Here is a 20830-nt window from a genome sequence, read left to right as displayed (position 1 = left end):
GCTCTAACAGACAGTACGGCGGAGTACGGGAAAACATCCGACTCTACATTTAACTCTATCTCTACAAAGAACGGCGAAGGCTATGGCTCAGTCTCCAACTGACAATAGCTCAGACCTTCAGTCAACTCCTCAAGGCTCCACGGGCGCATCGCTGGCGTCCTCTTCGGACAAAGAAAACCGCGCTTCACCAACGGCATCACGCGCAGAAAAACGAAAGCAGGGCGGATCGTCAGCGCAAGCTAGAACAACAACCTCAACCATGGAGGATACATCGAATAAACGGCGTAGGGTCTCGGACAGGGTCCATGTTGAGAAGGTTCATAGAGATAAATTGGCGGACCTGGGTGATACTAGCCTCTATGACCCGGATCAGGATCCTGAAGAACGAAGGGCGATCCGTAGGAGTCTACGAGAGCTCACAAATAAAATGAACGGTATTGCTTCCGTCTAGAATACTTGGATATAACGGTTGCTGACATTCACTTAGATTCGCGCGCCGAATACCTACAAACACGGTCTAGGGGCATCCACGATACCGTTACAAAGGCTAATGAGCTTTTCATGTCCGTTAAACAGACATCAGATGCGACAATTGATTCTCGCCTTCTCGTGGCTGCAGCTGATCTATCGTATAAGCGTACTGCACAAGCGGTTCTGGGAGACTCAGCTGCAGGCATTGATGTGGATGAGTTTGTATCAAAATGTATATCATTCATGCGTGGGGGAGCTACTGATGAGGCATCATCGTCCAGCCAGCAAGTGAGCTCTCAACGACGTCGGCGCCGAACCGATGGTGGAAATATCGAGGAGTATGAAGATGAAGATGACACCCTCAACTGGGATGTATTGGGTAGGCAGGCATGTCTTCCCTACAATCTGCGGCCTTCACTCTCTGGTTTCTTGTATGGCCCACTGTCTGTTCAAAAGCGAACCCGGCAGGTCACACAGCGAAGGGCAAGGCAGGAAAGGATCGATCCATCCCAGGCAGTTCGCCCGCAACAACTCCAAGCCGAGGATTTGGAGAAGCTGGAGACCGCCAATTTGACAGCTATTTGCACCGAGATTCGGAAAATCCTAGTAACCAAGCAGCAATCAGGTGAGGCGCGTGCTACCAACGAGCTTTCCAAGTTGAAAGAGCCTACACAAGACCAGATTCGGGAGGTTGTGGACAAATATGACCTGGCCGATGATGGTGGAGTGCCACTTTTCAAATTCTGCATCAATCCAAACTCCTTTGGACAGACCGTGGAGAATCTATTTTACGTCAGCTTTTTGGTCAGAGACGGGAGTGTCGGAGTCTATACTGACAGTAAACAGCTCCCCACGCTGCGTGAGTCCAGATTTTCCTTCAAGTGGCCTAAGATAGAGCTGACCGTCACTTTTTCTAGATCCATCAAAGCCAGTAACAGCATCCGAAGCTAGGGATCAAGGCATAGAGAAGTTCCAGGCTGTTTTTAGCCTTGACTTCGAAACCTGGCGAGATTTGATTGAGGTTTTCGATATTAAAAAGCCCTTAATCCCTCATAGAGATGAAGAGGAGCAGCGCGGTCAGACCGCGCTTGCAAGTCAGCGTTTGTAAGCTGTTTATGGTTGGGAGGCTGTCTGAGCTCTTTGAAAAATTTTTGGGTGCATGGTATCTAATACACCTGGGGTGGCATTGTGATCAATATATATTTGTTGTGTTGTGATAATATTCTATTCTTGTAAATACGGTACATTTATACCTGTGGTGTGGCTTGTAGTGTCAATGCATATTTAATGACTTGGGATTTTTAGCATTTACTTTTGTTCACATTCACCCATTCACTGTGAACACAAGAAAATGTTGATTGTATGGGAAGGGTGTTCCATGTCATCCGACTATTCTAGACCATCTGACTGGGTGGCATGCAAGTTACATCACTCGGATCAAACATTATGCCACCGAGGCTCAAAATCCAGTGCCTTAATAATAGGACGTCAGAAATTTTCGCCCGTGTACTATTTGATGCAAATAAAGGCTGCTGTGCTTCCTATACTCCCATCGCTAGCAGGCGACAAACATCAACTGTTGCATGGTATTGGAAAAGGATCTGCGCAATGTCTCCCGCCCTTACTCCAACGAACGCAGAAGAGGTTATGGTCATCCGGGAGCTTGAGAACCAGAACATCGTAACATGCAGTGTTCCCTTTTATCGCTTTGGGGTTCTACGAATCGGCGGACGTGGTACAATCGGTAAGTCTGTCTACTATTGGTGCGGTCGCACCGTTGCCGATCCAAACGACAGGGAAGCCTGGTTGGTTAACAAAAAGGGGCAGTTCGCATGGCGTCTGGGGCCAGCGCCGTCTTTTCGCCTGTTGCCCTGACAGAACACGTTAAAGGGCTGGTCACTGCTCTCAACTCTCCGATCAGATACATCATAGCGCCAGATATAGAGCATCACATTTTCCTGGGCGATTGGAAAAAGGCCTTTCCAGAGGCCCGAATAATAGGCCCGCATGGTCTTCAAGAGAAAAGAGAAAAGAACCCCAGCACAAGGGAGTGGGCGAAGATTGACTATCGGTTCAACCCGCAAGACCGACATAATCCCGAAATTTTCGATGAGTTCAACAAGGAGTTCGACACGGAATATTTCCCCAGCCACCCGAACCGCGAGATAGTCGTCTTCCACAAACCCACCAAGACACTACTGCAGGCAGACATGTTCTTTAACCTCCCAGCCACGCAGCAATTTGAGAAGGAGGAGGGTGGCGCGACCCAGGGGATCCTGACCAAGCTGTTTATGCCGGTCTGGACTACGAGCGGCAATGCGATTTGGCAGCAGCGTCTCATTTGGTACTTATTAGCGGGAAACCGAGCTGAGTGGAAGGAATCCCTTAAGCGAATCGATCGGTGGGATTTCGAGCGGATAATCCCTTGCCATGGGGACGTGATCGAGACAGGCGGTAAGCAAGTGTTTAGGAAGCTTTTTGGGTGGTTCTTGGATTGAAGCCAGTGAGGCAGAGAATGGCTGGGCTGATATCCACGGGTCTTCTTGATTTTTGTTTTGATTTCCGCCGTTTGCCCTGCGCTTGTACTCTATATGTTTGCCATCGCGCGGATTCCATATTGCAGCATTATTATTATTATTATTCTACGTCGGGAGAGAGGAAGTTTACACATCCGCAGCACCTTCTTCCCTGTGATGTCCAGGTAACGGTCCTCGGCTGCGCGGTCAACGGGCAGGGTCGCAATCCGAGCACGACCCGCGTGTTTTTGCAGGGAAATTGTGACTGCCGCGTGACGTCATCCGGGTGGCCAGGCCCGAGCAAAGTTGCGAGGCGTTGGCGCTAGGCTTGTTGCGGCTAGCGCATGATTGTGCTGCTGGACACAAGCCACCGATGACGCGCATCGCCAGTCATGTGGATTCTCGCGACCACCTCACCCGGAGCTTGCCAGGCGGGCGGGCGACGGCTGGCCTAGCAGCGCGCGACCAGGACGCCGGCCGTCTGTCTGGCGCGACCGTGAAGCCGCTGCTGTTTCAGAAGAGCTGGGTGCGATGGCTTGAAGAGCACCACACCACATGTATGACAGCTGACTAGCTCCGTTCCCGCCAGCAGTTTCCAGCGCGACGATCCCTGTCCCACAGGGCCACTGATATTACAAGACCCCCGGCCACCTTGTTGCCACATCAATCCGCCATCACAGCAAACCAGGCCGGATGGCTGCCGCTAAGCAAAGATTGGCCCTCTAGTCCGACGACGCGCCTTTTTCGTTGGGCAGGACTTCTGACCTCTGCCTCATTTGCCGTGCCCCAGCATTCCCATTGGCAGGGCCGTGCGGGAGAGGCCACCCCAGAAAGCAAAAACAAAGGTTTTTTGAAAAAGAACAATGCACGATCGGGCTGGGGGTGGAGGAGAATGCGTCATCTCTTGTGTCTTGCCTAGCCTTCTGAGCTAGGGCTGTAGCCGGCCGGCGACGCGATGCTAGTGACATAACTAGCCTAGCAAAAAGCTGGTTCCTTGCTTTATTATGTGTTTCAGCTAATATAAATGAAGCCGTTGTCCCATCTTGAGGCATCTTTTTTTTTATTTTGCCATCCGCCACATTTGCTGACCGCTGCTCTTCACCGCAGCAGCAACATTGTTTGCTTCAAACAATCATTGACATTTCCTACCAACATCCCTTCTTTCAGTTTAAAGCACCTTAGCATCCCTGCCAGTACTTTTTTGTACCAAGCGACTCCCTGATCAGTCAAAATGCCTATCATATCACGCGTCGTGTCCATTATCCTCCGCGTTGGAGAGCTAATCTTCGCGGCTGTATGTTTACCTGACTTGGGTCTTACGGATGTATATAGCTAATCAGCTCTGCAGGTCGTTGCTGGTATTGTCGGATCGTATCTCCATGATTTCGACAAGGCCGATGCCTGGCCACAGGCCCGTTGGATCTACACTGAGGTCATAGCCGGTCTCTCTATTCTGCTAGCGCTGCTATGGCTGCTGCCTTTCTCAAGCTCGTTTTTCACGTGGCCGAGTATGCTCCCTTTACCTGATTTGTTCTTCTCTTATGTCGCGCTAATCATCCTGCAGTTGATATGCTCTTATCTTTCGCATGGCTTGCGGCATTCGGACTCTTGGTCAACACCCTGCGTAGGTTTGATTGCGGAGGAATCTTCGAATGGGGCCACATTACGGACCGAAATATCTGTTCTCGCTGGAAGGCCTCTGAAGCATTCAGTTTTCTGTCTGCTATTTTCTGGATGGTCTCTGCTTTAGTGGTAAGTATAGCATGTTATTATGATTGCATCGAGATCTATAGCTGATCAACTTGATTCAGGGCATTTGGTTCACTTTCCGTACACGAAACCGCGCTGTCGCTGGAGATGCAGCCACTCCGTAAGTTTATGACTGACTCGTTTGGAGTAAACGTTGTTCACTAATAATATTTCGATTGTAGTGGCCATCGTCGCCGTTGGTTTGGCCGCCACCGGGTCTAAATATTCCGTCAATTCATCATGAAAAACAGGAAATGTCCTAATGCGCTCTCTCTCTTCTGATACCCCTGTTATTTGTTTTATTACTTATGCACACTGGCCTTTTATGAGCAATTGATGTGCGCAGTCCCTTCCTTTGAACTTTACGCCCCTGAGTGATACTCGAATTAATAATATTTGCTATTCCCAAAGAGATGAGCTACCTCCTACCGCCTTCGGGCCTTCAAACGCGTGTTTGTCTATCTGAGCGTTTTTGCCTTTTGAATACTGTTATACCCCTAGGAGTTGGTAGGAAGTTCCTCGAGATTAGTGACGGTCAAACAGTATGATAATTGCTTCGCACTACATATATCCATCCGTCAGTAGATTTGCCGTGTACCGTGTATAAGCTTCTACAACAATACATGTGCTCCATACAGATGTAGTACACTTTAATAGCCAAAAAGTTAAAACTTAAATGGAAATAATATTGTTGTATAACTAGTCAAGGACAGTACAATCCGCTGAAATTATATACATAAAATGCAGTCAACATAAACAATGGGTGCTGAGGGATAACCAACCATTAAGAGCCTTTTAACCAGAGCAGCCAAAATTTTTAAGACCTCAGCTCCGATCCATGCGCATGTACTCCGTATGCTACCGTTCCACTCAAATTTTATCGAATATATACATACTTCAACCCCAATCCAAAACCCCCCTCAAGGTTTATACATAGCTCTTACACCTTACCTGTTTGATTTTTGTTTTCCCATCTTCAATAACCAGCGCCGTGAGTTTCCCGCCTTTTACGCACCCCGTGTCAAGGCCCTTTGTGAACTGTAGGAGAGCAGGCGATTTGTGAGGAGTATGACCATAAATCACTGTTGTCGGCTCAGGTTTCGATGTACCGGAGGTGGAAGACGTATAAAGGGACTGGTACTTGTTAAACACCTAAAACAAACCCATTTTAGAATTGACCAAGCGTGAAAAGAAGGCGGGATATTACCTTTGCCCAACTCATACCGTCCGAGCTTGAGCTTGGCGCGTGGGTGTCTAAATCCAGAGTGCGCATCGTCATGACAGAGTAGGGGTCTTGATTCTCTAGAGGTACTCCAGGAGCAAGGCCTCCATGCACGACCACTACTTCTCCCATACCTTTTATATGTCCTACTTTCAGGATCACCGGGCACTTGTGTAGCCACGCTGCATCTTCTTCACTAAGGTCTCGTGCAATTACATGCTCTTGATGTTTCCCAAATGGAAGAATCTCATTTTCTAGTGATTCACCTTCAGTAATGCCACCAAGTTCGTCGTTTGGCAAACCGATATTAGTCTTGGGGTTTACGAAGGACAGTCCGCCTCTGTGGTCGAGCTCCTGACGGTAGAGAAGGATGCGGTCTTCATTGTTCCCGCGGACACATGAAGAATTGTACATGCGAGCTGCTTGAATAACTTCGACGCTCTTCGGACCTTTGTTTATAAGGTCTCCGGCAAAAATCAGGTGGTCTCCGGCTTCGTGATTGAAAGAGATCTTACGAAGGAGTTTGTCCACTATAAATAATATCAGAAGTTAGATATTTCAACATGATGGCACTTAAACTCCAAAATTACTCTCTTGAACATACACTCATCTCGACAGCCGTGCACATCGCCCACCACCACCAGCCTCTTTGATATTTTGTCCGTTTCTCCTCGTTCCGGCAAGAACCGAGAATCTAACGTTGCAAGATGGATAAATTCTGGGAACCTGGGCTTCGAATTCGTTCCAAACCAGCCTCCAACAAGGTCTTTGTTGTTCTGGTCTAGGGACCTCAAAAGCACACCATGTTCCTTCAGTCTCGGCGACGCGAATTCGATCCAGGTGAACCCGCAAATCGCCAAGAGAATCGAATAAACAAGGAGATATCGTCGGAAGCGTGGGGCTGTGATCAGAGCGACGATCAGATTCGGCGCCATGGGGGGCTTCTGGTGCTCGCAGAAGCTGTGCTCTGACCAGGCATTTCGCGCCGATTCAATGAGCGGCCGTTTGGGCAAAGGAGCAGGAGCCGGACGGGGAAAACTCGACGTATGGTATGGTAGGGATGACTGTGAAGAGTACATCCTCTAACAGAATTACTGCCCAAGCTGCAGCGTTGCCAATCGGAAATCTGGTATGTGCTGGCAAAGCGGGCGGAACTGGGCAAGGCTGTGTTGACCCCCCAGGCAACACGCAACTCAAGCCATATCCAGAGTAACTAGTTAGCTTAACTAGCTAGCTAGCACCAACTTACCGTAAGGTTAAATGGAATGAGCAAAGTTCATGATTATTAGAGATGAATACGGAGTAGTGGAAACACCTTCAGAGTTGATTTTGTAGCTAGAAAGTAGGGGTTTCAATGGTAGGATTGGAAAGGTCGGGGGTTCCAAGGCGCCCTGTGCAATGCGGCAACTGCTCGTGTGGGCCGGGCGCTGGGGCCGTTGCTTGATCTTGGACCGGCCCCGAACTATACCCGCGGCAACACAGGGGGTGGCTCTACAGTGTTTATTGACACAATGTTTGGGAATGACAGACAAAAAGATCGTTCGGTGTTTAGGTATTCGAAAAATATGTATGTACATCTACCTGTACTTCTCAAAGGTCTCCTCTTCATGCATCGTGTCTCGAACTTTTTGCAGGATAATCTCGTCATAAAGATCTTCGGGATTTTTCCCACCTTTGAGTACCTCTCGCTCATGCCGCAGGGCTTCTTCTTTAGTCATACATACCAATTCTCGAAGTTGTAGCTTCACTCCACGTTGGCCGTGCGCCTCCCATTCAGGGTCAGCTCCAAACCCACACTCCGGCTTCTTCCATCGTACTAACACAAGACGCGTAGTGAGCCCACTGACGATACTCTTCCCCCTCCACACCTCCTCTAGTAGATATCCAATATCGTTTTTGGTGATGGGAATTCTAAGCCCCACAGGGTCTTTGTTTTCAGCCTTCGCGAGCCGTTCTTCCATTCCTTGGAGACTCCCTAGAATGGAATCGTATAGCTTGTCTCTGCCCTTTCCGCCAGGATTGTAATCGTTCGGGTACCCAGATATGTCACAAATGACATGGTTGGCCAGCGTATAGCCAAAGACAGCAGGCATCGTGCCTAGAACGGGGAGAATGCGCACGCGAAATTCGGGAAGAACGCCTAGCTCGCCCACTTCGCCTTTCTGAAATTCTTCTTCTGGCAAAGGGAGTAGCTCCGCCTTCCCTGGACCTGGTTTCTCGATCGAGTAGACAACGGGTATGCCAGAGAAAATGCCTAACGCTTTTAGACGGCGGCGGGTGCTCCTCGATAGCGGATCTTCGTTGCTTGTTGATATATCACCAACCATAATTCGTGTTGGGTCGGATTTACATCCGGCGCCCATAGAAGATATCACTGGAATGCCGTGAGAATGGCAATAGCGAAGCAAGGAAACTTTTGAGTCAATATTATCAATGCAATCCAACACATAATCTGGTTTAGGAGTGTCTGTATCCCCAGGTATATCCCAGGGGCCTAACAATTTGTCTGCCGCAAAGTCGACAAAGAGTTTATTCTGCGGATCAAAGTGCACCCATGGCGCAATCTGTTGTAACCTCTTTTTAATGCAGAACACTTTTGGCATCCCAACATCCGCAAGGGTGGCAACAGCATGTCGATTCAACGAAGATAAGGTCACTTGGTCAAAATCGATAAGCCTAATTTTGCCCACACCGGATCGCGCAAGAGCAGCTATAGCATGAGAGCCAACACCACCACATCCGACAACAATTATAAAGGCGGAACGTAGCTTCTTTAAGCCGTCATCGGTAAGGAAGGCCCTGTTTCGCGCAAGTTGTTCGAGAATAAGATCTACAGGAAGAGAAATCGTGTTAGTACAATCAATCAGGCAAACCCAGTATGCATAATTATCCTACCTTCATCATAATCTCCATCTTGCGCTCTCCAAGCTAGAGCCGCACTCCGCTCGTCCTCTTTGCTTTGCTTGAAGCTTGGGGGAGGTAGTACGCCAAACTCTGTAAGCTTCACTTTCACTGGTCAATTGGTCTGCAAAAATTCAAAACTGACCGCGGGAGCAAGCCCGAAGGGCATAATAAGCAACTAACCGAGTGCGCTGCATGGTCATGATGAAGCTCCGGTATCGATTTCTTCAACTGGTCAACAGCAGCTTTTCGTTTGACAGCTTGATACCCGAGGATAGCGCCAGCAACAGCAGTGCCCGAAAGGAGAGCCGCACCAGCAAGTTGCACGTAGTGGGAATTGCTTTGGCGTTGGATCCAAGAGGCCATGGTTTCTCTTATACTTGGTTCGTCGTGACGGTGTTCGATGTGGTCTGGAGTGTCGCATTCACATTGAGGGTCGAAATCGAAGTCGTTGTCGTCGTCGGACCGTTGGGAGCTACCAAATAGAAGCTCCATTCCGGAGGGTGGCTGGTTGCTGGGCCATTATGAAGGAGACTTGTGTGGGTGCCAATTGCTCTATATATGCGTGCCGACAATTAGGTACCTATTCTTGATGGTTAGGTCTTGACCGTGGTCACAATGCACTTTGCCATTTTGAGCTTAGCGCAATATCACTCCTCCAACTTACTTTTTGCTTCGACATCAGCCTTGCACTCATAACGTGTTTCGATGATGATGACCCTCACCGAGCTTCCTTGAGGTGCCCTCAATGCTGAGCTCATCCCCGGCCGCCGTGCATCGCGTGGAAGAACCAGCTCCTAATTAAAACATGTGGCATCAATGATTGGGAACGAACAGAGATCTGAGAGACGTGTCATCTAACGTTTTGCTAGTAATATCTTATTTACATTCCCAGATATCCCTCCGTGAAATTATAATTACTTTTCAATCTTATATCGTGAATTGAGTTACAGTCAGTAAAATGATTGAAATTGGTACTACTGAGGTATGTGTTGAATTTTTTTATTACTACCATACCGTTTAAGGATGACACATTTTTTACACTGAGTGATGGGTTTAGATGACCCAGTGCTCCGCATGTTGTCTGCAAAGGTAGCGGCGTTGTAGCACGACGCTGATGAGATATCAATATGTAGTTTTCAATCTGATTATATCATTTACCTTTGCTTGCTACCCAACACATCAATTCCTCGATATTTTGCTGACCCGGCATTGAATAGTGCTATCAACTCTGTTTTAGAAAGGCTAGAATGATTGAATTATGCAAGACATTCGTGAACATATGATAAATATACACTCTTCCGATGGCTAAACGCTACTCGACTTTTCTTATATCTTTTCTACTTTCATACCCTTTCCTTTGAGATTTGTGTCAATTCAGGAATATTCAAGTCCGTAACCGCTGCAAATTAACTGGTCCACCAAACAATACCCAGTGATGACTTCTGTGTCTTAAGCCAAAGTTGTATGGTATCCGGCAATTCGATCTGCAAAGGATTGACTTGATACAATCAAAGACAGGGTTCAAATCTTTCTTAAGGTTCCTTGTCTTTGAGCATTGCCTGGAAATCGATGAGAACCTGAGAGAGCTAATCTGAGGGCTTTGTGTTGGTGAACCGACTTATTTGCTTTGTCTTCCTAACTATTTTTATAAATGCCACAATTTTGTTTGATTTTGCCTAAAATGTCGAATATTCCTGGAATATACATATCTGTGGAAAGAAGAGTAAATACTATATATCATAATTCGTTAACAGCAAATGCTGTTTCATCTCAAGGCAGTCCTTTTGATACAACCATAACTGAACCTATGCCAAAAAACGCTGGACAGGTCCTCCAATATTCTCCAAATCCAACAAAAAGGTATCATGGCCAAATGCGGACACATCCTCTCCCAGTTCATGATGTTCTACAGTGGTATTTCCGGCGGCTCGCAGTGACTCCGCAATTTCGCGTTGCTGCCAGGCCGGGAAGAGGATATCGCTTGCCACTCCCATTACGAGAATGGGATGGCTCTGGAGTGGCTTTAAGCCGGACACCAAGTCTGCAGGCGGCTTCAAGGGGTAAGACGACGTAGGAGAGCCGTCAAGGTCGCCTGCGTCTATTGGCGAAGAGCCGTTCGATTCGATGGGCTGTTCTTCGTATGGTCGCATGGGAAGAGTAAGACTGCAGGATGGATGATTGTGGGGCACAGCTGTGCTCGTCGAGAGTCTCCGTTTGTTATCTACCCGTCGTTGACGCGCTTGCAGCCGGTGAGAAATGCCAAGGTCAAAAAGATCCATAGCCTTCGAGACATATAAAAGACTATTTGGGTCGTACTCTAAAGAAAACTTTTCGCCAGCATGATCGAGGTATGTTTCTATAAGGAAGTCTGGGCAGAGTGCCGGTTGTTTGCTTGGATCGGCACGTTTGCGCCCAAATCTCATCTCCCACTCTGGGCCACTGCGGTAGGTCACAGTGGCGATTTCTCGGGCAAGTTTCATGCCAGAATGGGGAGGGATGGAGTCATAATAAAACCCACGAGCCCAGTTGGGATCCATCATTAACACCTGTCGTTGTGTATGTCGCATGGCAATGCTGTAGGGGTGACTACGGGCACAGCCGCTGATAGTCACGATTTTGCCCACACGCTCGGGGAACAATACACCCGCAGCCAAACTCTGCATGCCACCCATACTCGACCCTACCGACGCAGATAGTTTTTCGATTCCTAGTGAATCCAGTAGTCGAAACTGGGCTCGAACCATATCGTCCAAAGTGAGAATAGGGAACCTGGTGGCATAGCGTTTTCCATCTGATGGATCAATTGATGAAGGCCCCGTGCTGCCATAACAGCCCCCAATGACATTGGTACAAATAACAAAATATTTATCCGTATCTAGGGGTGCTCCAGGCCCGATAAACCTCTCCCACCAGCCCGGCTTTGGGTTTGCCTTGGTACTATGCGCATGGCTCGACGCCGATAGGCCGGTATGGAGAAGTATGGCATTGGTTTTCTGCGAATTCAATGTCCCCCAGGTCTCATATGCAATCTCGAATTCCGGCAGCACACCACCCCAATCCAGCAGTAATAGGCCAGACGATTGAAACTGTTCATGCTGGCCAGTTGTATAAGAGGGCTCCGGACCAGAGGAAAGGGATCTAGTAGAAAGGAGAGCCGATTTCGCATCTAACGCATCTAGACAAGGAAAAGAAAGGGCTGGGTTTGAAGAATCGTACGGCCGCTGCACGTTCTCTTGACTTGCAGCTGCGGGAGCTTTACTAGGTCGATGGGAATGCAAAAATTGCCGGTGGGAAGTTAGAACTGGGGCTTGTCTCGAAAGCCTCGGTCTTGAGACTATCGAAGGCTTCCAGCAGGTGTTGCGAAAGGCAGCCTTCATCCTGAATCAGATAGACCCGTTTTGAGCAGCCGAGCTCATATATACTAGAAGTACGGAGTAAGGGCAGTTCACGACATGGCAATAGATGGCGCTCTCAGCAATAATATATTTATTTCCTTCCATATGGAACAACGCGAAGACGTTGCATCGCAGACACGAGCGGGCGTTCTGCCCGCCAGCAACGCGAGACGCGGAAATCCCTGTACAGTTTCCCCACAGCGAGGCCTGAGCTCATTTGCCCATGACTGATTCGTGCTTGGTCCGGGCACTCTGAGGTGATCATGGCGTCACCGTGGCCTACTGTGATTGGTTAAGGCACAGGGCGGTGGGGGTGGGCACTATATTTCGATTATATAGCTTACCTTCCCTAATCGGGAAGTCGGTCTCGAACAACGACGGATATCACTGACGATTGCAACGACCAGGTTTGAAGACACCGCTGAACTCCATGAAACAGCCATTATGCATTTATCATTACCATAAGATCTACATGAAATTACACCTGATATAAACAAAGACCGACCACAAGAAGCTAGCCCTACCAAAACGCAGCACCCCAAATGCAACAAATCACGGCCTAACACATTTACAAGAAACCCTTCGTGTTACTCGTTTTTCTTTGAGGAACTTCAATTGTGCCATTTGGCCCGGATCCCACAAAGACACCGCTACCCCGGCGGCTCCCAAACCGTTCACCTATGCCAATGTCACTCAACCCAGCAAAAGTGCCGGTTCGTCCAATGGCGCTCCCCCTCTCTACTCGTAGGGCCTTCCACCCATCTAGTTCTCTCTCCAACCGGAGAGATTTCTCTTTCTCCTCTCTAAGTTCACGCTCAGCACGGCGAGCCTGCAGCTGGTTCGCAGACTCGCTGCTTTGCAACTCGTCAATGGTTTGAAGGAGGCGCTCTATCTTGTCTCGCGATTTCGAGATATCGTCTGTTAACTGCGCGTTGTTCTTCTCTCGGCGTTCAATTTGGGCCTGCAAATCCTTGACTGTTCGATCTACGTTGCGAACAGAACGTTGCTCAGCGCTACGCTTCGACTCCTGGTCGTCAAGCTGTGTTTCGAGCTATATCAGTGTTAGCATTAGAAAACCGGGAGAGTTGGACGTGTTCTATACCTCCTGAATTCTTTTATGTAGAAATCGCACATCCTGGCTGCCGGAAGAATATCCCTTGGTCTCCAAGTCAATGCATCTCAGTTGTGCTTCCTTCAGCTGCTTCTCCAGTGCGGCTTTATCTTTGAACAGCTGAGCGCTTGATTCGCGTTCGGCCACTATCTCTTTTTGAATTTCCGTTGCTAGGGCTTCTGCTCTCCTCATTTTACCCACAGCTGCAGTTACCACATCTTCTTGTTGTGCAAGTTTAGATTTCACTTCCAATAATTCGCGATCCATTTCGGCAGCATTGCGCATAGCTGGGTTTTCTCCCTTGGCAAGATCCTCCAGGCGTTCTCCAGCTTCAGAAAGGCGCCCTTCAAGACTCCTCTTCTCTTTGATAAGCTGGTCCCGCTCTGCGGTCATCTCGTCCACGGAAGTTCGAAGATTGCGAACTTGTGAAAGAAGTGACACAACTTTGCCCTGAGCATCATTGTGGGCACGAGCAGCATCGTCCCGAGAGTTAGAGACGTCCTGTAATGTCATTTCCAGTCGGGATTTTTCCTTGGCCCATGTTGAGCTGTTAAGGACTTCATTATCCCATTTTGATCGGAGATCATCCAGTTCTTCCCTGAGCCTGGTATTTTCTCCCCGAATATGAAGCACGTTCTCCCTTTCGATTTCCAACTCATTTGTAATGGTGGAAAACTCCATTTGATACTTCTTCCGAGTCTGTTCCATAGAAGCTTCCTTGTCTTCGATGTCCATCGCCCGTTGGCTTCGGTAGTCTTCTAATTCGTTCTGCAGCCTCCTCTTGGCTTGGAGCGCTGCGGCGAGGTCGGCAGACAGATCTTCAATCTTTTCCTCGTGAGCCTGAGTGTCTCGCTGTAAGTCTTCAACCATGGCGTCCATTTGTTTCCGCTCAGACATGATGGTGGCACATGTGTCTTCGGCCTCTTTAGCCTGGGATTTTGCGAATTGCTCAGCTCGGTTTGCTTTCAGAACAGCAAGTTCAGCATGCTCAAGTTTGTTGAAATACTCATCTGCCCGGCTCTTGTATAATTCTAAACTTGCCGTCAGGTCAACAACCTTAGAGCCTTCAGCGTCTAACCGGATCTGGAGATCCGAAAATTCTTGAAGCAACTGGCTACGACTAGCAGCATCTTGCTCTCTTAAAAGTTGTACTTCCTGTAATTCAGATGTGGCATCTCTTAACTCAACCTCCAAGCTTGATCTCGCATGCTTAAGTTTGTCGAACTGCTCTTTTGCTTCTGCCAGATCAGCTACGTTCGTTTTATACACCTGTAGCAACGATTTCCTCGATTTCTCCTGGGAATTTAACAAGTCATAAAGTTCTTCATGTGATTTGGCTTGAACGTCACGGAGGGTAAGCTCTCCGGATTGGATAGTCCTTTCTAGGGCTGATACCTTTTTAGCGGAATCATCTAATTTTTCATGCAGACGACCGTTTTCTCTTTCAAGTAGCTGCATTCGTCGGACAGAAGGGCTTTCGTCATGCCAAATATTCGGTGCTGGGGATGCCCTGTCAAGCTGGCTTTTGAGATGTCGGTTTTGCATCTCTGACATTTGAAGCTGATTTTGTAGCATTTCCACTTCTGCAGCAAGATCCATTCGTTTCTGAAAAGCAACCGTGTCTACCGTTCGATCAGATCGTCCGGAATCATTAGCAGTTTCTATGACGTTGAATCGGCGAACTGGAGTCGATGGATTCGAGAAGCGTTTAAACGGCTCTGAATTTTTTCGGAAATGGCCTGGTGATCTCGTATTGGAAACTTGGTTGTTATCAATCTCTTCTAGTAGGGCACGTTTGGAGGAGCTGAAACGAGCGTCAAGTTCCGTAACCTCATCTGCATGGCGACGACGCATATCTGCTAGCTGACCCTCGGCTCTGGCACACTTTTCTTCGCTTACTCGGAGTCTCTCTTGAACTGACTCTAACACTGCTGCCATATCGATTTGCTTCGACATCTCTGGCTTGACAGCCTCCCATGAGGTCGGAACTTCTGTGATGTCTGGGTTAAACACTTTATGCAATAGAATTAACTGTTGATGACACTCTTGAATTTCTCTATGTGATTGATCAAGAGATTCTTGCAGCTTTCGAGTGTTCGTTTGGGCCTGTGTTTTTAGTTGACGCTCAGTTTCGAGACTTCGATTCGCCTCCGCGAGTTGGATATTAGCCGTGCTTGCAGCTTTCTCTGCATTGCGGCTTGCTTTGTGTTCTCGAGCTACTTCGTGATTCAAATCTTCGAGGCTTAGGGCGAGTTTCTCCTTTTGCTTTTCCAAAGACGTGATCGTTAATTGAGTGTCACCGACTTGACGGCTAAGCTGTTTGTTGGTTTCTTCAAGTCGAGACTTTTCGCTTTGAAGCTGACCCAGGCGAGTTCTTTGGGTGTCGGTTGCTCGGGAGTTGGATCGTGCGATGTCAAGATTTTTCTGTTGAATCTTGTTTAGAAGAGCTCGGTTATCATTCTCAGAGGCCGTGAGCCTCCCTTTAACGGTCACCAATTCTCGCTCCAAGCGCTCCTTATGTTGATCGTTACGATTTTTAAAATCCTCTGACTCTGCCATTATTCTACTCAAATTTTGTACCTGGGCAGCTAGGCGCGTGCGTTCAGTGTCTGCATCTTCTAGCTGCTTGACTTTGGCATCTAGCTCTTTTCGCAAACTTGTGACCCTCTCATTTGCCTGAGTCATTAGTTTCTTTTCAGCAATCAATTCGGCATCTAGCCGTGCACTCTCAGCTTTTGTAATTCGTTCACGCAGCTTTATTATTTCCGTTTGAAGTTCCTTTCGAGACTCCTCTGCGGCAACGCGTGCTTCTTTTGCACGCCTCAAAGCATCTTGTTGAATATACATTTCTTTCTCGATTGTTATCTTCGATTCATTGAGCGCGTCAAATTCTTGCTGGAGCTGCGTATATTTGTGCTCTCCAAGCATGCGCACATCATCTCGAGACTGTCTTTCACGGCTAAGCTCAGCTTGTACTTGATATAACTGAGCCTTCAAGTCTTTGATTTGTTGGTCCAACATTTTCCTAGCCTGCCCTGATTGAGCATCCTCAGAGACTCTTTCTTCGAGAAGCCTCTTTGCATCTCCAGCTTCACGCTCTAAAGTGGCGTTCTCCGATTTCATGGCGTCTATCTGTGCTTGCAAATCGTGAATTCGATGTTGCATATCACGGTGTCGGGTATCCAGAGTATCTCTCTCCTTTTCGATGCTTTTCTTCTCGGTTTCATACTTTTTAATGTCAGCCCGAAACATGGATAGTTCACTTTCTTTCTGGCGAATTAATTTCTCAAAATCGGTGGAAGTTGACGATAGAATGGAAATTTGTTTTTGGGCCTCACGATTCTCATCCTGAAGTTCTTTGACTTGCTTTTTTGACAATTGGAGCTCTCTCGTGGTCGTTGTCAATTGGATATCAAAATCTTCACCTGATTTTAGAACCTTTGCTTCTAAGTCCTGCAATTTCCGATCCTTAAGACTGAGATGGCTCGAGAGCATCTTTATGTCCTGATTTAGCTTTTCAACCTCACTATCACGCTTTTGATGAGTCGTTTCCACGGTCTGGAGTTGACCGTCGAGGTCGGAAATACGGCTTTGGAGTTCCTTTTTTTCGTTTTCAAGTCGACCCATCAAGTGTGCTGCCTGCTCAAGTTGTGACCTCCGAAGCTCCAACTCTTCTTCAACTTTCTTCTTCGCAGCAATGAGCTCATCAACTTGGTCCTCTAAACTCTCCTGGTCCGAGATTGCCCCAGCAAGTTTTTCAGCCAATTCGATTTCTCGTTGTTGAAGGCGGTTGAAAATTTCCTCCTTGTCTATTGCTAGTGCTCGCTCGCTCTCTAGAGTCTTCTTTATACGCTGCACTTCGCCGTCCGCCCTCCGTCTGTCTTCCTCTAATTTATGCCTATCAGCAAGATCTTGCTGAGCCTTTGCTTCAAGCTGCTGGATCTTCTCGTCCCGTTTTTTTACCTCTCCAGCAGTGCGGGTTTCGCCCAGCAACGGCTTCATGTTCATAAATAATGTCCACCAAGGAGACGATTTCAGGTCCAGGTAAACCTGGAAATTCTTCTGGATGATGCGCGTGGCCTCAGCCCTGTAGAGACGCTTGTTGATAAGATGTCTCTGCACATATCCGCGCGCAATTGACTGAAACCTGGTCATAATATCCCGTATAAGGGTATCTCGCTGCTCTTCTAATTCAGCAAGAACGCCGGCTCTGAAGAATATCTTCGTGAGGCCAATTCTGTACAAAGACTTGTCGACTCCGAGCTTGTCAACAATCATATATGCAGCTTCCTGGCCTGCCATGACACCTTTCGGCATGCTGCGACAAAGAACTTCATAACGATGTCTGAATTCTGCAAAGGGCAATCGATTAGGAAACCCAGTACGGACAATTCTAATACCTTCCAGCACGCCGTTGCAGCGAAGCTGATCTAAAACAAGAGGACCGTTAAATAACTTTGGCTTCTTTTTGTGGTTTGGCAATATACACCGAACGAAATGCGGGTGCGTTGAATGGAGTTGGGTCATTAGGCTGGACAGTTGCTCCTTGTGTCTTTGTGCTACTGTACGAAACAGCCCCTTCTTTACACAGCTTCGCGAAGCCCCGGGAGCATCAGCCAAATCGGCACAGTCGGAAAATAAACCTGCAGTATGCTTGTTGCTGGAGGTGGACAACAGCCGTGTTATGTTGTCATTTAGAGGGTCCTTATTTTTCTCCAGCCAGTTCTGCGTGTCGTACTCGACCTCTGCAGCATAGTGGGTAAGAATGAAGCCTTGACTCAGCCGTGCAGCACGATATTTCTGAGATTTGCGATCCCATAGCGAATGGAGCTTCTCAGTAAAGGACTTGTCTGTGGCCTTGGGCATAACAGAGTCTTCATCTAAACAAGAAAATATACCAATCGGATTTGATAATTCAATGAGGTCGATCGTTGGCTGAAGGTCTTTTCCAAAGTCGATGAATTGCCATTCAATTTGCTCCCTGGCATATTCTTCTTGCTCCAATACGAACATGTGGTGATTGAAAAATTGCTGCAATTTTTCATTGGTATAGTTGATGCATAGCTGCTCAAAGCTGTTGTTCTCGAAAATTTCGAACCCAGCAATATCAAGAACACCGATAAAGCAACCATCATCTGCACCGGTACCACTGCGATCTAATTGTCGATTTATCCTTGTAACAAGATCACCGAACCCGCGTTCATATATACCTTTTGCCAGGGCATCAAGGGCGAAGCGAACTTGTTCTGGTGTTTGCACCTTTTCGACCCACTCACGACCTGCTTTAACTCGAGGATGAAGCAAACCCTTGACGAAGGCGTCCACAGGTATACCAAGAAGATCGCAGGCACGCTGCACGCTTAATTGCGAATCTGGCAAAAGCTTTGCCTGGTCAGCGCGCGAGCTCTCTTTGCCAACCGTAATATTTCCTAGATGCATAACAGCGGCTACGGTACGCAGGATTGCTATTTGATCATCTTGGGAGAAGTTCATCACACTGAAAGCCTCCATTAATGTGTTCCATTCATCAACGTCCGATACTCCCACGATTGACTCGTTTCCATCTCGCATATAAGCAAAATCTCCAAGGTTTAGTCCAGTAAGGTGCAGTTGCTTTTTTATGACTTCATCTGCACCTTGTAGAAGCTGGTAAAAGATGTGATAACTGCGTTCTTGCGAGTTCAGCTTGACAACACGAGACTTTTCAAGAAGATACCAATCTATAAACGCGCCCGAAATTTGGCCAGAGCGAGTGAACTCAATGCGAATAAACTTCCCAAACCGGGAAGAATTGTTATTTCTTACTGTTTGAGCATTCCCAAAAGCTTCGAGAATTGGATTTGCGCGTAGTACCTGCTGTGAGAGATTCGACAGTTGTTTTGAACTCGTCCTGGCATCCGAAGCAGCAACTGCTGCCAGATACTGAATGACCTTTTTTGTATTTTCCGTCTTACCTGCACCGGATTCTCCTCTGTGGCAGAACACGTCAGATCTGTGAGAAAAACCTTACGTCATTTGATGACTTACGTGACAAGGATGCTCTGGTTCTTTCCTTCTTCAACGAGGTTACGAAACGCTAGATCTGCCATGGCGAAGATGTGCGGCTTCGTGTCTTCTCGACTTTGTCCTTTATATAATTTGATGTACTCGTTGGAGTATATTGGCAACGGGCAGTACGGGTTCACGGTCACCAAGAACAGTCCTGAGTATGTCTGCACCAGTTGTTAATAAACTGTGCTTTGCGGAAGATATGAAGATTCATACATATATTAAGTCAGATTGGTATCGACTGTGTAGATTATGGACCACTGAAGCCTCGTTTAGATGAGTGAGCTCAGCCATATCATCTGCCTTATCGAATTTAGCAGGATTGACTTTGTCGACGTTGTCAACACTAATCTCGCGTCTCTATAACAATACTTGTCAGCATTAAGATGGAGAAATGACTGACATACTTACACTGCCGTCATCGCATTGAACAAGCAGAACTCCCTCTGACTCCTCCACTATTAAACCACGGATAAAAGCTTTTTCTGAGTCCTTTAGCCATACATATCTTTTCCCTGAAAAATCATTGTCTCCTTCTTGACCCCTTATTTCGTCTGCACCTTTGCGCAGCTCCTCTGATTTAATGAATTGCGGTGCGAATGTACCTGACGACGGAGTATTGTTATTGCGAAACGAATTGGACCTCTGCCGACTGATGGGGTTCACCAAGAAGTTTGAGCCAGGTGGATTAAAGGACGGTGTTCGAGCATGACTTGTGTTATGTACTGGGGCTGGCGACGCAAATGTAACGGACTTAGGTCTGGTGGGTCTCATAGCAGCAGTCTCTCGAGGGGCTGGGGAGGGGGAAGCGGAGTCCCGACTGAAGGGACTGCGTCTCTGTGCGACGCTTATAGAAGATGGATTCATGTCACGCGAACCTCCTAGAAGTACATAAGTGCTATTTCAATTGGAAGCACTCTCCGTTCAATTCAGATACGCCGGATATTATAGCTCCGAGAATCGCGGGATGCGCAAAGGAGGGTATGTATGCAAAGGAAGGTAGGAGTAGAGATCATTCGAAGCCGATATCAAGCAGAAACACCTTCAATCATAACATAGCCATCAAGCTGGCTGTCGGTTGTTGCAGAGTGCTAGAACATCACAACAATGACGGAAGATCGTTGCCGCATGAACCCTGTTTGTTTACTTTTGATCGAGTTGGGCTGTAGGTGGCCCGTGCATATTCTAGTGGCTTGGCGCGACACGTCGTGTCACCTGACCGCTTGCTTTGGCCCCGTTGAAAGAAGCGAGCCCAATTTTCGATCCTCACCTCCCCGTCGCCCACCCTGTCTGCAACTCCAACTCCAACTCCAACTCCAGCACATACCTGCTACGGTGTCGTGAGCGGTGTTTCGTGTTGCAAGAGCCTGCAAATTTAAACACACGTCTATTATGCGACTTGGAGTTGGCTGTT

The 20830-nt window shown here is 47.7% G+C and overlaps 7 protein-coding genes across 7 annotated transcripts; 3 read left to right on the top strand and 4 right to left on the bottom strand.

Moving 5' to 3' along the window:
• Positions 1–82: 82 nt before the first annotated feature.
• Positions 83–1579, top strand: LOZ57_004139 (uncharacterized protein; the record flags this gene model as incomplete). The annotated part of the gene is made up of 3 exons (XM_049253185.1): positions 83–434; positions 488–1330; positions 1389–1579. 3 exons carry the CDS (start codon positions 83–85, stop codon positions 1577–1579), a joined length of 1386 nt encoding a protein of 461 aa, XP_049107780.1.
• A 500-nt stretch (positions 1580–2079) lies between these two features.
• On the top strand, positions 2080–2969 carry LOZ57_004138 (uncharacterized protein; the record flags this gene model as incomplete). The annotated part of the gene is made up of 2 exons (XM_049253184.1): positions 2080–2215; positions 2299–2969. The coding sequence occupies 2 exons, from the start codon at positions 2080–2082 to the stop codon at positions 2967–2969; spliced, it is 807 nt and encodes a 268-aa protein (XP_049107779.1).
• A 1249-nt stretch (positions 2970–4218) lies between these two features.
• LOZ57_004137 (uncharacterized protein) lies at positions 4219–4958 on the top strand (the record flags this gene model as incomplete). The annotated part of the gene is made up of 5 exons (XM_049253183.1): positions 4219–4281; positions 4336–4495; positions 4552–4739; positions 4799–4857; positions 4919–4958. The coding sequence occupies 5 exons, from the start codon at positions 4219–4221 to the stop codon at positions 4956–4958; spliced, it is 510 nt and encodes a 169-aa protein (XP_049107778.1).
• Positions 4959–5663: 705 nt separating this feature from the next.
• LOZ57_004136 (uncharacterized protein) lies at positions 5664–6893 on the bottom strand (the record flags this gene model as incomplete). The annotated part of the gene is made up of 3 exons (XM_049253182.1): positions 5664–5888; positions 5944–6488; positions 6563–6893. 3 exons carry the CDS (start codon positions 6891–6893, stop codon positions 5664–5666), a joined length of 1101 nt encoding a protein of 366 aa, XP_049107777.1.
• A 642-nt stretch (positions 6894–7535) lies between these two features.
• On the bottom strand, positions 7536–9354 carry LOZ57_004135 (uncharacterized protein; the record flags this gene model as incomplete). The annotated part of the gene is made up of 3 exons (XM_049253181.1): positions 7536–8788; positions 8854–8959; positions 9043–9354. The coding sequence occupies 3 exons, from the start codon at positions 9352–9354 to the stop codon at positions 7536–7538; spliced, it is 1671 nt and encodes a 556-aa protein (XP_049107776.1).
• Positions 9355–10667: 1313 nt separating this feature from the next.
• Positions 10668–12239, bottom strand: cys2 (Serine O-succinyltransferase; the record flags this gene model as incomplete). Its single annotated transcript, XM_049253180.1, has 1 exon — positions 10668–12239. The coding sequence occupies one exon, from the start codon at positions 12237–12239 to the stop codon at positions 10668–10670; it is 1572 nt and encodes a 523-aa protein (XP_049107775.1).
• Positions 12240–12825: 586 nt separating this feature from the next.
• MYO1_2 (class II myosin) lies at positions 12826–20190 on the bottom strand (the record flags this gene model as incomplete). Its single annotated transcript, XM_049253179.1, has 5 exons — positions 12826–13308; positions 13360–19339; positions 19396–19580; positions 19633–19776; positions 19828–20190. 5 exons carry the CDS (start codon positions 20188–20190, stop codon positions 12826–12828), a joined length of 7155 nt encoding a protein of 2384 aa, XP_049107774.1.
• Positions 20191–20830: the final 640 nt, after the last annotated feature.

This window comes from Ophidiomyces ophidiicola, assembly GCF_022830035.1.
Source record: "Ophidiomyces ophidiicola strain CBS 122913 chromosome Unknown scaffold_16, whole genome shotgun sequence".
NCBI lineage: Eukaryota > Fungi > Ascomycota > Eurotiomycetes > Onygenales > Onygenaceae > Ophidiomyces > Ophidiomyces ophidiicola.
This window is presented reverse-complemented; position numbering and strand designations above follow the sequence as displayed.